At 40.4% G+C, this 14,568-nt stretch overlaps 2 protein-coding genes across 5 annotated transcripts in view; both read right to left on the reverse strand.

The window, feature by feature from the left end:
* Positions 1 to 536: 536 nt before the first annotated feature.
* On the reverse strand, positions 537 to 13,515 carry MED6 (mediator complex subunit 6). Of its 2 annotated transcripts, none has more exons than XM_050336990.1 (8): positions 13,459 to 13,515; positions 7,093 to 7,252; positions 6,004 to 6,095; positions 3,724 to 3,806; positions 2,897 to 3,005; positions 2,413 to 2,528; positions 1,626 to 1,653; positions 537 to 1,052 (listed from the first exon to the last, which is right to left on the reverse strand). In XM_050336990.1, the coding sequence occupies exons 1-8, from the start codon at positions 13,478 to 13,480 to the stop codon at positions 922 to 924; spliced, it is 741 nt and encodes a 246-aa protein (XP_050192947.1). In that variant the 5' UTR covers positions 13,481 to 13,515; the 3' UTR covers positions 537 to 921. The 2 variants fall into 2 exon arrangements, with proteins under 2 accessions (XP_050192947.1, XP_050192948.1); XM_050336991.1 differs by lacking the exon at positions 13,459 to 13,515 and adding an exon at positions 13,245 to 13,272.
* Positions 13,516 to 13,944: 429 nt separating this feature from the next.
* MAP3K9 (mitogen-activated protein kinase kinase kinase 9) overlaps positions 13,945 to 14,568 on the reverse strand; it is a 131,507-nt gene continuing 130,883 nt past the window's right edge. For all 3 annotated transcript variants that reach the window (XR_007631595.1, XR_007631593.1, XR_007631592.1), the window contains one exon: positions 13,945 to 14,190. The gene's annotated coding sequence lies outside the window, so the exon portion shown is untranslated. The remainder of the gene's footprint in view (positions 14,191 to 14,568) is intronic.

The raw sequence follows: 14,568 nt of genomic DNA on the forward strand, positions 1-14,568 counted from the left end.
TTAAAAAAAAAAAGTTCAATAAGCTGTCAGTGGTGTTTCTCTTCCACTGCCCTGCCTCCTCAGGTCTAAAAGCATGATGTCTAATCAAGGAGCAAGGAAGTGCTATGAGCACAGAGGAAGAGATGTAATTGATATATTTGAGTTACAGTGAAAAAATAAAAATATAAACAGCTTCACTGAGTGTGCCACAGCAAGAAATTTTATCCAGTTTTGTAACAAATCTCTCTCACAGAATACTAGCTTTTATAATAAAGTATCAGTTTAGCCTTTAATTAAAATGAGTACCCAAGAACATTTAGAGACTGAGAGCAGTCTGACATCTAATTACACAGATTTGAGGCTCCAGTTATCAAATCTTTTATCTTTATCCCAAGCATACTAAAGGCACAACAATTTATAGCAGGCAGCCTAAATCCTTTAGTTGAACTTTTCCTCCTCAAAATAGAACACAATATATTCCAATAGCCAAGCAAAAAAAATGCTGCCAGCATATATGGTATACTTGCTACTAACAAAGTATGCATTTAAGAAAGGCATTCCATGAACCAGGAGTTTTATTTGCCAAGAATTCCGATTTTTATATATATATATAAAGTTTTTTTCTTTTTACGTAGAAAACCTAGACACAAAGGATGCAAGAGTTTGTAAAGTTTTCAGGAGGCTGCTAAATATGTCCATCTAAAAACCACTCTCAGAAGCCAACATAAAAAAAACCCATGAAGAATGAAAACACCTTCTTTGAGGCAGCTCACATCCTGACATTAATATTTGCATGAAAGGTTTCTACAGAAAAAGCTGTTACAGGAACTTCAGTTCCTGAGTTGTCAGTCTCAGTGGAAGAGCTTAAATATAAAGAAAGGGGAGCAAGAATCTCATGTTTTCCAGGTAATGACTAATCCAGAAGTGCAACAACTTCTCCCTTCACTGGAGTCTCATTCGTTTTTCGGGTGGTCCTTTAGCAGCAGCAGTCTGCTGAGCATTCTTTACAGTCTCTTTTTCCTCTGGCTTGACAGCTTCAGGGGCTGGTTCTGGTTCCTTCTTGATTTGATCCACTAAAGATGTAACAGCAAAAGAAAGTCAAACCTCTGATTTTTATTGCTAAAATACTATTCAGAGTACATAGAAAATATTATTGCTGTCAAAGGGGCAAAACAAATTTCAAAGGCGTAAGAATAAGCAGGGAGTAAATTCATGTTTATGTGTGTTAAAAAGTGGATAGATTGAAGAGATAGAGTTCATCTGTTTCCTGTTTTGAGGTTGCTTACGATCAACTCAAAGTCTTCAGAGGCTTTCTAGAGCTTGTAGTACCATGAGAAATCACTAAGATGCTGGACTGACTAAACTGTTCCTCATTCACCCTTTCACCCTCCTACTTTCAAAGACCATTTCCTGCATTAGGACCTTCAAGCAATTCAGTTTTACAGTGAGAGCAGGAGTAGAATACACATTTTTTTCATTTTCATTCTAGCTCTCACAGAGAACTCTTATCCAGTATTTTGCACAATTAGGCAATGCCAGAATTCCAAACCACTTCAGTAGCAGCAGCAAGAAGCTTACATGGCAACTGGAAAATACTGCCATATAGAAGCTATTTTTTATGTCTTGTGATAATATTAGAGTTTTACCTGGGATAGGCTTTTCTCCAGGCTTTTGCTGTAGGGGAAGAAGAAGAAAAAATAAACCAGTATGTCAGGGGAACCAAACTCATAATTCTTTACCCTTCCAACTATTCATTTAGGAATAAAATCCAGGCAATGCACTCTTATACATATGAATTGAGGGCAGAATGGATCACTAAATACACTTCAAACAAAATCCAATTAACATTTTATAACGTCAAGATTTTCCTCTTACAACTGAAGAACATTAAAGCAAAAATATGTAGTTAGCCAGTCTTTACCACATCTGAGAAGCAAATGATTTTGTGAGATGCTGTAAACATAATTTCCTTTGCTCCCAAGCAGACCACCTGGTGGAACAAATGGGTACTAAAAATAATCAGAGGTAATCACAACAACTTCACAGAATGCCAAGAATTCCACACTAATTAATGAGTCTTCAGAACAATGGAGCAAATAAAACAAAATATTGTGGTGACTTGATTGAGCTCACAAAGCAGGAAAATGGAAGCAGCAGTAAAATCTGATAGCTGAGGCCCTCTGTGATTAGATAGGGAGTTTGTATAATAAAATTCACTCTCATAGTTTTGCCAAAGTCTTAATGACTCCTGCAATTACAAAGGGGAATCCTGCATGCCAATCAGAGCCTTCCATTTTACATTTATTATCTAATCCACGTTACCACTGCAAAAATACACAAAATTCCCATTCAGTTTCAACTATTCAAGTACTTATGACTGTCTTTTAATTTCTAAGTAAGCTACAGCAATATTGCAGCTTTTAAGTGTCATACCTGAACAAATTTGGGTGGAAACTTCTGTCTTAGGTCTAAAAGCAAAGCGTCTACCCGTTGCCTTTGGAAAATGGAACTTGGTTCTTCTTTCTTCTTGGCTTTTGGTTTAGCTTTCTCTACAAATCACAGAAACATTAGAGAAAGAGGTATTAAAAATTCTTTTAGCATCTCTTTGTTGTACAACAAGTTGGTATTTGACTCTCCTCTAATCTTACACTTGACAAACTTGTTTGACTTATGAAAATGTACACTGGTCTCCAGTTGCCCACTTTGTTGACACTCAGCTCACCATTTTCATCTCTGACCTATGCCTTGATGTTCATCCCCACCAGCACAGAAGAACAAGATGCGTTTCCTCACCTAGGGAGCTCTCACCCTTTAGACACTTTACCTCACCTCTAAACCATCACTGTGCATTGCCTCAAGCTTTTCCCTGCATTACCTTTCCTCTTCCTAAGTATGCAGGAGCAGCTAGGAATCGTACCTCTTTCTTCTTGATCTTTAAAATGCCACCAGTAGCCTTTGGATGGGTGGTAGCGACAGTAAGACATAGCTTCTTCAAAAGCAGACTGAATTCCATGCACTGCAGTGAGCTTTCAGGACAGGAACATATGGCAGTGTTAGAATTTAAGGAGAAAATACAACATAAACTTTTGAAGGCAGAGTTTCTAAAATTAGTATTCTGTATTCATTTTTATTCTGGGAAGGGAACTTGGGACATCTAGCTTTGGACCAGGAATATAATTTAACAGGTTCTCACAAGGCATTTTCTGAAGTGCTCTTCTAAACTGGCAGAGAAAAACTTGCAAAAACAGTAGTTTACAATAGAGAAGGAATCAAAGCAAACCCAAGCATGCAATTTGAAAAGAAGTACCATCATATCAGCTTAGAAAAGTAAGCCTCATTTAAAAATAAATATTAGCATTAGCATATAACATTAACATTCACATTTCAAAGCAAGCTTCTCTGAATATGTATTTAGTTACTATTTCATAAGTATTTGTCAAGTAATTTTTCTTTTGATTATTCAAACCTCATGCTGTTTTAGCAATTGTGTAGCTTCAGTTACTCTGATCCTTCATCCTTAAGCAATGTATATCACTTTTTGGGCAATACTGCACTGTCACAGGATCTTTCATTTTCATGTGGTATGCACACAATATTAACCAGTGAGGTTTGTTTTAAGTTATATACACTGTTACTACATGATCTTTCCTCAAAAAAGTGAAGGAAAGATTTAAACAGCCTGGAGAACAACCAAAAGTAAAAACAGACACAAACCAGTATACATCAAATGCACAGAACACTTACAACTCTGGAGTTAATGACAGAGCCTAAATCAGGTGCTTGATAAATCACTCCAGCAATAATATAGTAGTCAGCCAATGGAATAACTGTAGGGGGAAAAAAAAAGGCAGGATCAATTTAAAGCTCTGGCTTAAGACTGTGTATTTATTGCTGAATTTCAGTAGTAACAGCAGAAGTTGCAATATTTATCACAAAATTTTCTCTTCTTAACCTTTTCCTTCAAGATGCTTTATTTGCAGCTTAGTCATAGACTGATAAGAACAAAAAATCCCAAAGTCTGTTTTATAAATCGAAAAGAATCAGCTTTAAGACTTCAAACAAATTACTGGCCTAACAAGAGCTGGGGTTTTCAGAGCTACACTAGTAGAGTCCAGTGAACTGCACTGGAAGTAATTCCACTTGCCTTGGCTACCAGTATAAACCCACAACAATGTAAGATATCATTCTTCAGGACTCAGCTTTCTCCAACTCTGACAGTTCTCTCAGCTAGACTTCTCAAACCAAATAGTATTAAGCACACTTTCTAAATTAATAACATTTTGCAAAAAAAAAGACTACCTTCCAAAGGCATTTGCTAAATCAGATTTGGAACCTCTACTGACCCTTCCAAAATTCTTGTTCATTAGAACTGCAGTGCAGAGGAACATCACAATTGCCTCTGTAAAAATCTGCCAAACATTCTTCGACTGAGCAACAATCACAATGCTATCAGCTTTGCATTCCTAAGGACTTTACCTGTGCACACCTTTGTTGCAGTTCCTCCATCTGTATTAACAATTCATCCAGTACTTGCATTTAATGAAGCTTGGACCCCTGCTTAAATTAACAGTTCAACACAGCTGGGTGCATAGTACAGCCAGTACCCACTTACCCTCAAAAAAACAAAAAGATTCTCAGCACTTCCTTACAAGTGGAGCAAAATACAGAACAGCAGCTTTACTGCCTCAGAGCTCTGGTACCAGAGCATCCTACTTTCCTAGACAGGTTACTCTCCCTAATCATTGGATCTAAAGATTTTTCTAAAATCACTTCAAATAGGCAAAAACTTGTCTTAAAGAATTTGAAATATAAATACATCTTTTTTTAAAACACACAGAAGTCATAAGACAGGCCTGCACCTGTTGTATTTGAGTACCCTACACTAGCTGTGAACTCATTAAATTTTAGTTTTCCTTCCCCATTCCCATGACTTAAATACACTAATATTTGTACCATTACGAAATGAAACACATGGGTAACATCTGAGCTAGGGAACTATGTGACTCAATCAAGGTACCCAGCACAAACTGTACAGTCACAGGGAGAAAAAATGTTACCAAACAAGTCCCAGCTAAGATCCACCAAACACACATTTGCCTTACAGCACAAGCCTGAACACACATATTGTGGAAATCCAATCTTGATCTAAAAAGTGTCGAAATCAGAAATTAAGGGCTGCATGATATTTCCATACTCACCTTTTGGAAGCTAGATTCAAAACTTTAATAAGGAAATAAGTCAAATCTACCAAAAGAATCAATCATGTATGTTCTTTTTCAATATGGAACTGCAATATAAAGAGGCCATTTCCTAATATAAGCAAATAAGAAGCACTGCAAGACAAGGCAAAGTCCTGTACAAGACCAAAATGCATATGCAGAGCTTAAATCCCTAAAAAAAAGGAAGAATAACTAGCACTAAAAATGCCTTTCTTTTCTATAAAGTTTACTCTGTAATAATCTAAATTATTTTATATAAGCGTGCAGTAAACAGAGAAGATAGTCCAATAACTACTGAAATGTGACTACTTATCTGATTAATCACACACACACACAAACAAATTAAAGGTTAAAAAGGAATAATTATGCCAGTTGCAAGCAGATGGGGAAAAAAACCTAAGGTATTGGATTAAAATCTTGGAAAGGTCATCAGTGACACTGTAAGGAGTGGTGCTGTTGTCACATGATTCCATCACGATAAGAAAACACTCTTGCATAGCTTGACAGATAAATGGGACGTGGAATGAGTGCTATTACCAATTTCCCGTGGCAAAATGTACCACGGGGCAGCACTTTCTCATTTGCTCTTCCCGTTTCGCCACAAGATGGCAGTCCCTGCTGCTGGCACTGCAGGTCACTGCTGGAGAAATACCCCTGCCCCACCACAAAGCCACAGACCCTTCCCGATGGATTTAAGGTAAAGACAGAAAAGGGGAAACAGAAGTGCTTAGACACAAATTAGGAACTGATAAAAATTATTAACTGATTGGACTTCTCAACAGTGGGAAGAACTGGGTGACCATACCTTGTGTTGGAGATTGCCTTTGCTGCTTTCGGATAATGAAGAGAATGGGCTCTTGGGCATGGAGAAGGATGTACTCCACTCCAACCATCTGGCTGAAAAACAAGCAACCAGAATAAGTATCTTCCTCAAAGTAAAATCTGTAGCATGCGAAGAGCAACCAAAAGGCCCAGCAGTAAACTAATACAGTTCTGATGCTTTGGAAGCTCTTCTGTATAATGTGCAGTAAATAAAGGCACTGAGTTACCTATCAAACCCTAGGTGCATATATAAAGGGAGTTATAACAACCTGACACAACATCTAAGTTGAACATATTAGCAACAAATCAATGTCAAGAAAGATAACTATCTATCATCATCGAGATCTCATTTAAACACAGCAACTAAGAATCCGTGTACGATGTGACCATCTGCATGGCTGGTGTAAAATCCTCTCTGCAACCAAAATGAACCTCTAGCTCTGCTTCCACACTCCCAATCACATTGTGGAGTCTTTAAATAGTTCTCAAACAACTCACTTGTGCTCAGCGTAACAGATGGGGAACTGCAAAGAAAGTTAACTTGCACATCCTGCAATCTCATTACACCACCATATGTGATCAGTTTATTTACAACACTCACTACTCCTATTATCCATACTAAAAAGCCAGCTATTCGGAGGAATTATGTACTGATTATGGCACATAGCCAGAAGGATATGGAAACACAAACTATTTACAAACTCCAAGTATCCCCTAACATAAACCCTATTCACAACAGAAAAATGTTTAACTACATTACCGTTAATCAGGTTCTGTTGAGCTGGAATGATGAGAGAAGATAACTTTTCTATTTCAGAGAAATATCTAAAAGGTGATTTACTGGAATCTCAAAAGATACACAGAATACTTCATGCTTAACACCTCCTTGAAATAGCACAAGAGAAAATAGAAGACATCCAAATACAAAAGAAGCTGGATTCCCTGGCTAGTGGTGGGACTAAAAAGCACAGAACAGAAGGAGGTTTCCAGCATCCTTCCATTCAATCATCAAAGTCTTTGGATGGAGGGACAAGGGACACTGCACAGGAAGCAGTTGCAAATTACAACTTACTTCAAATGGTCCAAGGTCATCCGCTGCATTTTGACGACTTCATTGTTACACGTTCGGTCATAGAATGGGTTACTTCTCTCTGAGAAATAGTCCAACACACTCCCATTGTTTAATATTGGAATCCAGGAGCTGTCAACCCAGGAAATTCCTAAAAGGTTGTCTGGGAAGATAAATCTACACTGAGTACCAAAGCAGTCATAAACATACAAATACATCCCAGAGTAAATTGCCACCAGTTAGTGATTATAGCAGAGAAAGGAGATGGAACACAGCCTCACACAAAGCAGTTATAATTAAAAGTGTTTCACAGAGTTCAAATAATAATTGATAACTTTTAACCTGCTGCAGTTCTCTTGGAGGTACACAAAATAAACAGTCTCTTTTTATGACTGCACTTTTCTTTCCTTGACCACTAGTTGCTGATATACCTTTGTGTCTCAAGAATGTGAGCAGGGTCTGTGTGCAAATATATGTGCTCTGTGCTGCTGGGAGTTAATTGGCTCTGACACTGTATGTAATAATGCTATCATACCACATCTACTCAGCAGCATTATATACAAGTTTACTTTCTCAACACAGCATCAGCTGAGTAGAAAGCCAGTACAGTGCATGCTTCCTTTTGAAAACTAAGGCTGGTTAAATAAGATGAATTTACTCAGCTAAGTTAGAATCAGTTATGGAGGTGGGAGTGGAGTGGAAGTTATATAGTCCACACTAAATATGAACCTGGTCATGTTTAACACAATTTATTTCTTACAAAAATTGTTTCCAAGCTGTAAACTATGATACTGAAAAACAGGTAGAATTCTACAGATTAAACCAAAAATTTTCCATTGCTAAAGCCAAGGAGTAAACTACACTGAGTGAAACAAAATAGTGCTACTAGTAACATTTCTCATATATTCTGTTACTAAAATATGTATCACCATGATGTTTCAAAGATTGTTATTACACCAAAAAAAAATCCCAAGAAATAACAGCAGATACAGAGATGCTATCTTTGGGCAGATGTTTCCCATTAGTCTTGAACAAGAGATTCTATTCCTGGCTATGTAATTAATCTGACAAATTGCCTGCAGAAAATGATTTATATTATATTATGATTCCATAACTCAGTGGGTATTACAGAAATCAAAATACAGAACATTATATAAATTATATAAAAAGGAAGCTTTTAAAATGAAACATACTCGATAACCTACCAGTCATTACATGCCAGTTAAATTCCTACAGATTTAGGGAAAATTGCATTAATATCTCTGGATTTTATTATCACACTGCAGCAAAACCATATTCATCAAGCAGACCAAAAAGCCAGTGTCAACAATCACTTTCATAGTCAACAAATCTGATAACATTGGACGTCCATGAGGCTCCTTAAAAAAGACATTCAAACTCATCCATTTTAAATTGCAGAAGCAGCAAGAAAGCAGGAAAAGACATGCATTGTTTAGATTCAAAAAAATGTAAGTGATGAGAAGTCACTGAAGACTGACTGAAGAACTGAAATTCCCTCTGCACAGGAACCACTCCCTAAAGTTCACACATTATATACTTACCCAGAACTCCCACTATCATTCTGCTAAGAATATTTTACTTCTGTGCAATTCTGTGACAACTCAGCATGCTCAAGGATGACTGGATCAGTCCCAAAAATGTCAGCTCATACACTATTAGCAGCTTCTCTGAGGAACAGTTAATTAGGTAACACTACCTGCTCAGCTAACCAGGAAAAATGCAGCATAAATAGCTACACATAAACCTTGTTAATCTCAGAATTGCCAGCCTAATTCTTCTTGGGTGGGGAGCAGGAAGTCTAGCAGCATTCATGTTATTTCACATACACTATTCTCTCTCTTCACTATAAAAAAGGAAATCTCAGTAACACAGCACTAAGATCCATTATTAAGCACTTAAGTCATGGCAACACTGATTATTCCAAATGCCTTTCAAAGCCAAAAAAGCTTTCCTTTCAAAAAAACACACAAAATCTGAAGTGCTTGCATTATTGTCATAATAAATTCTCACATTATATTTCAAATACAAACTTATCTTTTTTGTATGTTTAATAATAACTTCATTTCTCAGAGGAATGTCAGGCAAGCTTTAGATCTATATATCTATAGCTATAATGTTGTATATAGACTGATAAATGCATTGTAAAATGGAATATAAAGTTGGACTCTAAGGCTCAATTATCCACAGATGCTTAGCACCAGTATTTACAATTGCCTTTATAATTAGCAAGATTGTTCTCTTACACTATTCTTGGAAAAGGGAAGGAAGAATAAAACCGACCATGAACCTGACATGCCTGTTATACAAAAGGAGTACTGTTTATTTTGGGTATGAGAAAGAAGGGATGGTGTTCCCGCCTCCCTCTTCCTTTCAAAAATAGGACATCTTGTTCAAAGCATTTCTTGTGAAATTTGCATCACAGATGCAAAAGTAAAGTGCTTGTGACAATACTGCCAATCTGTCATGAATTTCAAGACAATTTGGGAGACAAGCCAGCAAACCACAGCAAAAAAGAAGAGTAATTCACACAATGAGTTGTTCCTGGCCTTGACGGCTGGATAGCCCAACGTTAGGCTTTGACAAACCAGGTGAACACTAAAATAGCCTGATAAGGTATTGGGTTTGCATGACCAGGTTTTGGTAGTGGGGCTGCTACAGGGGTGGCTTCTGTGAGAAGCTGCCAGAAGCTTCTCCTATGTCCCACAGAGCCAATGCCAGTTGGCTCAAAGACAGACCTGTCACTGGTCAAGGCTGAACCCATCAGCAGTGTCAGTTCCACCTTTGCAATAATGTATTTAAGAAAAGGGAAAAAAGCTGCACAACAGCAATTTCTGCTGGAGAAAGGAGAGAGAAACAACTCTGCAGTCAGTGAAGAATGAGGGGAAGGAGGTTCTCCAGGTACCAGAGCAGAGATTCTCCTGCAGCACGGGGTGCAGACAATGGAGAAGTAGGCTGTCCCCATGGAGATCCACTTGCAGCCCCTGAAGGATCCCACAACAGAGCAGGTAGATGTCCAAAAGAGGCTGAAACCCCAGGGAAGCCATCATTGGAGCAGGCTCCTGGCAGGACCTGCAGTCCCATGGAGAGAGGAGCCCAAGACTGGAGGTTTGCTGGAAGGACTTGTGACCCTGGAGGACCCACACTGGAGCACCTCGTTCACATTTCTCCCAATGCCAAGTGCAATACAAGCCATGCCAAGCAGCCCCACGAGTTGCCAGGCCCTGCAGAGCTGCCAGGTCCTGTCTACCTCTCAAAGCTGGCCCAGAGGACAGGGCAGGTCAGAGGCCATGCTCTCTGTGAGAGAGCACAGTCCCTTGGGGGGTGATGTCCATCCTGACCCAGCCCTGGGGCTTGGTCATTTTGGAAAAATGAGGGATCACACATGTAACCAAGCTACCCATCCTGCGTAGGAACTACTTAAAAACTGTAAGCAGGTTGGTTTAAGTGCAAAATATTCATCTGCATTATTAATTCCATCAGTTTAGGAGACCAAGATGGATTAAACAAAATTCATTGCTGACCTGTATTTTAGATCACACATGGTCATTTTCAAAAATTTGTGGAGATAAAATTTTCTCATCTTCTTTGATTCCTGAAAACATAGTTGTTTTAGTGTCAGCAATATCTACTTTGAATTTAAATGGTTCTCCCACATTATTGTGGGCCCAAAGGCATAAGGTAAAATTATACCAACAATTCCATTTTTCAGAGGTGTAAAATTTTGGATTTTTCACTGCTGGTTTTGCTGTATGATGCACAGAAAACTGGGATGCCTTTTTATAGGTAAACCCATTGATCATCCACCATCCTACTTTAATTTCTAACCCTTCTTGAATTCAGGGAATATTATTATCAGCTTCAACCTTACCTGAGCCCCATTCATTTTTCAAATATATAACCAAAGTGGCTAGGCTTAAATCTGGTTTACTGGAATGTACCAACTTTTGGAATTGTCAAGCTGACTGATAATCCTAACTGGGGAGTTATGAAGGCTATGTGAAATATCTTTTTACTGTGAAAGAAAAGAGAACTGTATTAAGGCCGGTGAAAGGAGAGCAACAGGCAGGGGTGGTGGGCTCTAAAAGGGCTCCCACCTTTGGCCTGATGTTAACCTTAGGGTGCTAGAGAATTTTTGACAATGAGGAAAGGGGACTGGGGGAAAACACCAGGGCATCCCCAGATCTCCCAGTTCCAGTACAACCAGGGAATGGAGCAATAGATTTCTTCGACAGCAGAGCCACACATTCAGTAATAACTAGCTGCAAGGGCCTGCTAAGTAAAGTTACGATACTGATTGTTGGAACAATTGAGAAAAAGAGATTTACTGCCATTCTTGACACTCATGGAGTGCCCAACTGGACTAAACTGACTCACAAGTTTCTACATACAGAAAGTCCTCTTCCACTGTTGTTAACTAGTCAAATAACTTTTTTTGAGAACTCTGTACAGCTACACATCTCACAGGAAAAGGCATGGAAAGCTCAAATCTTTTTAGCATGAACCAGGCTTCAGAGGAACCCAAAAATGTCACCCTGGATGCAGTACTGAAGGCTGCTCAGAGACTGTCAATCTGAATTTAACACCAGTAAAGAAGCCTCATTCTCAGGAGCATAGGCTGGTACAGAGCCTATATTTAAGAGCAATAAATCAAATACCTCAACTCTGCGTGTGGATGGGCTTCCTGCACAATGGGTAAAAGAGCCCATTTCGTGACAACACTGGAAAAGTTCATGGAGAACAGTCCCCCATGGGAGGGACCCCACAATGGAGCAGGGGAAGAGTGTAAAGAGTCCTCCCACTGAGGAGGATGAAGCAGCAGTGACAGCATGTCTGAACTGATCACAACCCCGTTCCCTGTTCCCCCTTGCTGCTCAGGGGAGAGGAGGTAGAGAATTTGGGAGTAAAGTTAAGCTCAGGAAGAAGGGACAATAGAGGGGAGATTTTGTTTTATTTCTCATTATCCTCCTCTGATTTAATTAATCTGATTCAATTAATTTTCCCACATTAAGTCAGGTATGCCCATGACAGTAACTCATGACAGGTGAGTGATCTCTCCCTGTCCTGCTCTCAACCCACAAGCCTTTCATTATATTTGCCTGCCCTGTTGAGGATGAGAGTGATAGAGTGGCTTTGGTGGGCACCTGCCATCCAGCAAGGGCTAACCCACAGCAGACAGCTTAAAAACAGACGTATGCCTCCAAATCTACTTAATCTATTGAATCATGTCAGATAAAAGACTCTGAAGGAGCTTAAATGACCTGGATTAAGACAGAAGGTCCTCACACCAGTTAATAATTTACCACAGTGCTTCTCCATTAAATGTCCCAATAATTCCTTCCTGTAATCTCAAATAAGGCAGTCAGAAAAACACACAGGACTACGCATATCATTAAGAATTTAAAGAAAAAAGAAGAAAACTTCTGTGGCATTATCAAAATTGATTCTTCACAAGCTTTCCCTAAATATCTGCTCTTGATCACTGAGACTCCACCACAGAGGCTTCTGATGTGATTCCATTAGGACCGAAAAAGTCCTACTTAGAGAGCTGGTTTAGGGAAGAGGACGTCAGCAGGCACCCTTATGAAGAAAAATAATTTCCTTTCTCTTGCCTTCTCAACCCCCAATTCCTCTCTCAAAGTTCAAATTATTCACAGTAATTTAACTTATATTCTGATTACAACATAAACCTTCTTCAATACTTTATTCAAATATCACCCCTTCTTCAAAATATTATCTCTTTTTTTTCATAGTCCTGAATTCTCACACAAATGTTTCTTGTTCTCAGTTACTTCAGCTTGCTTTCTGGTCTTCCTAAAACGTGGCCTCCCTCATAACATCCACCTGAAATGCTTTTAAGATTACCAGCCTCACTCGCTGCTCTGGTCTCATGCAAGTCCCACACACGTGCCCGTGTTTCCCACTTTCCTCCAGACTTCAGAGCTGAAACTCTCTTTTTTTAGTTATTCCCTTATGGCACCATCTCACCCAAGGGGATGGTGGGTCAGATCCCACCTGAAAAGGCAGAGCCTACCAGAAGGAGGCTTGTTTTGCCCTGCTGGCCCTCAGCACACCCTCCTAACCTGCTGCATATCCAAGAAAACTGGCAGGGTTTTTTTAGCAGCTTTTCATCTCACCGCACGGGTTCATTAGCAACGCTATTTATGCACAGTTTCCAAGGACCGTCACAGCGTCACACCGACCGCCTCCTCAAGTCGCCCCGCCGTGCTGTGCCCCACAGAGGGGCTCCGCTGTGCCCCACGGAGGGCGCTCCCCGCCCGCGGGCGGCGGGCAGAGCCCCCCGGAGCCGCAGGGAGCGAGCCCCGAGCGGCCGCCCCGGGCCGGGCCTACCTCTGATGTCCACAGCAGCCATGGCCGCGCCAAGCACGTCCGGGGCGGGGCGGGGCGGGCCGCGGGAAGCGCCTTCGGAGAGGGGAGGCGGCGCCAGCGGGGCGGGACCGGCGGTGTGGGGAGGAGTCTCCTCCTTCCAGCGCGGAGCTGCTGGACAGAGAAGCACCTTGAAGTGCTTGAAGCGCGGTCGTTTTCACCTGATCTTGACTCTCTGGGAGTTGCCGGTCACTTTCAGAGCAAAAAAGAGGCGGGCCGCAGGTTTGCTGCTCAGCGTCACACTCAGCCTGGCTGAGCTGGCTGGGGTGTCTCTGATTTAGTTTGCCATGTGGGAATAATATGGGATGTTCGAGATCACGCTATCAGAATACTGCATGGCTCCTGTCCTGAGGTTTGGTCCTTTGCATTTTGGCTCTGAAGTGATACCATCGGTCATTTACAGGGTGAAGAACAGAACAATGTTCAGTGGGTGAAAGAATATACATGCACTAAAGATTTACGTGCTTTTTATTTAGATTGACAACTGCAATCTACCAATCTGCTGTACAGTGTCCAATACCCTTGTGTCACGCTAGCGTAGCTCCAGGCACTCATCTTGCCCGGGCCTTTGCAGAGGCTGCCGAGATCAGCCCTTCCCTCGCTGGCAGCAGCAAGGTCTGAGTCTGGAGATTATCAGCTCGCTGATGGCGCATCATGGTAGTTAGTGATGGAATTTCTTCCTCTTCTGTTAGAGACCTGTGTGAATAAAGTACAGGAAAGAGATATTATTATTGTAGAAGAGCAGTCAAAAAAAGTTGGACCAAACCCAAGCTGCTGCTCCTTATTTGCTCTTTATTCAGTCCTCTCATACCAATGCGTTAGGAGACACACATTATGTTGCAAAAACACATACTCTTCCTCCCGCCTCTCCCCGCCCAAGGTTTCCTGTTTCGTTCAATATGTAAGAGTCACTTCCAAATAGTCTGGGCTTATTTTCTGTGAAGGAGAGGTGCCTGCAGAGCACTTGCTTTGTGTGTTTCAGGTGATGAAAGATGTGAAGGTACCAAGTGAAGGCTGCAGAAAGTGACAAGATCAGGCAGAATAATGCTGCTTTGGAAAACTGGACTTTAGTCA

The sequence above is a fragment of the Myiozetetes cayanensis genome, unplaced genomic scaffold (genome assembly GCF_022539395.1).
Source record: "Myiozetetes cayanensis isolate MyiCay16 unplaced genomic scaffold, myiCay2020 scf6-25, whole genome shotgun sequence".
NCBI lineage: Eukaryota > Metazoa > Chordata > Aves > Passeriformes > Tyrannidae > Myiozetetes > Myiozetetes cayanensis.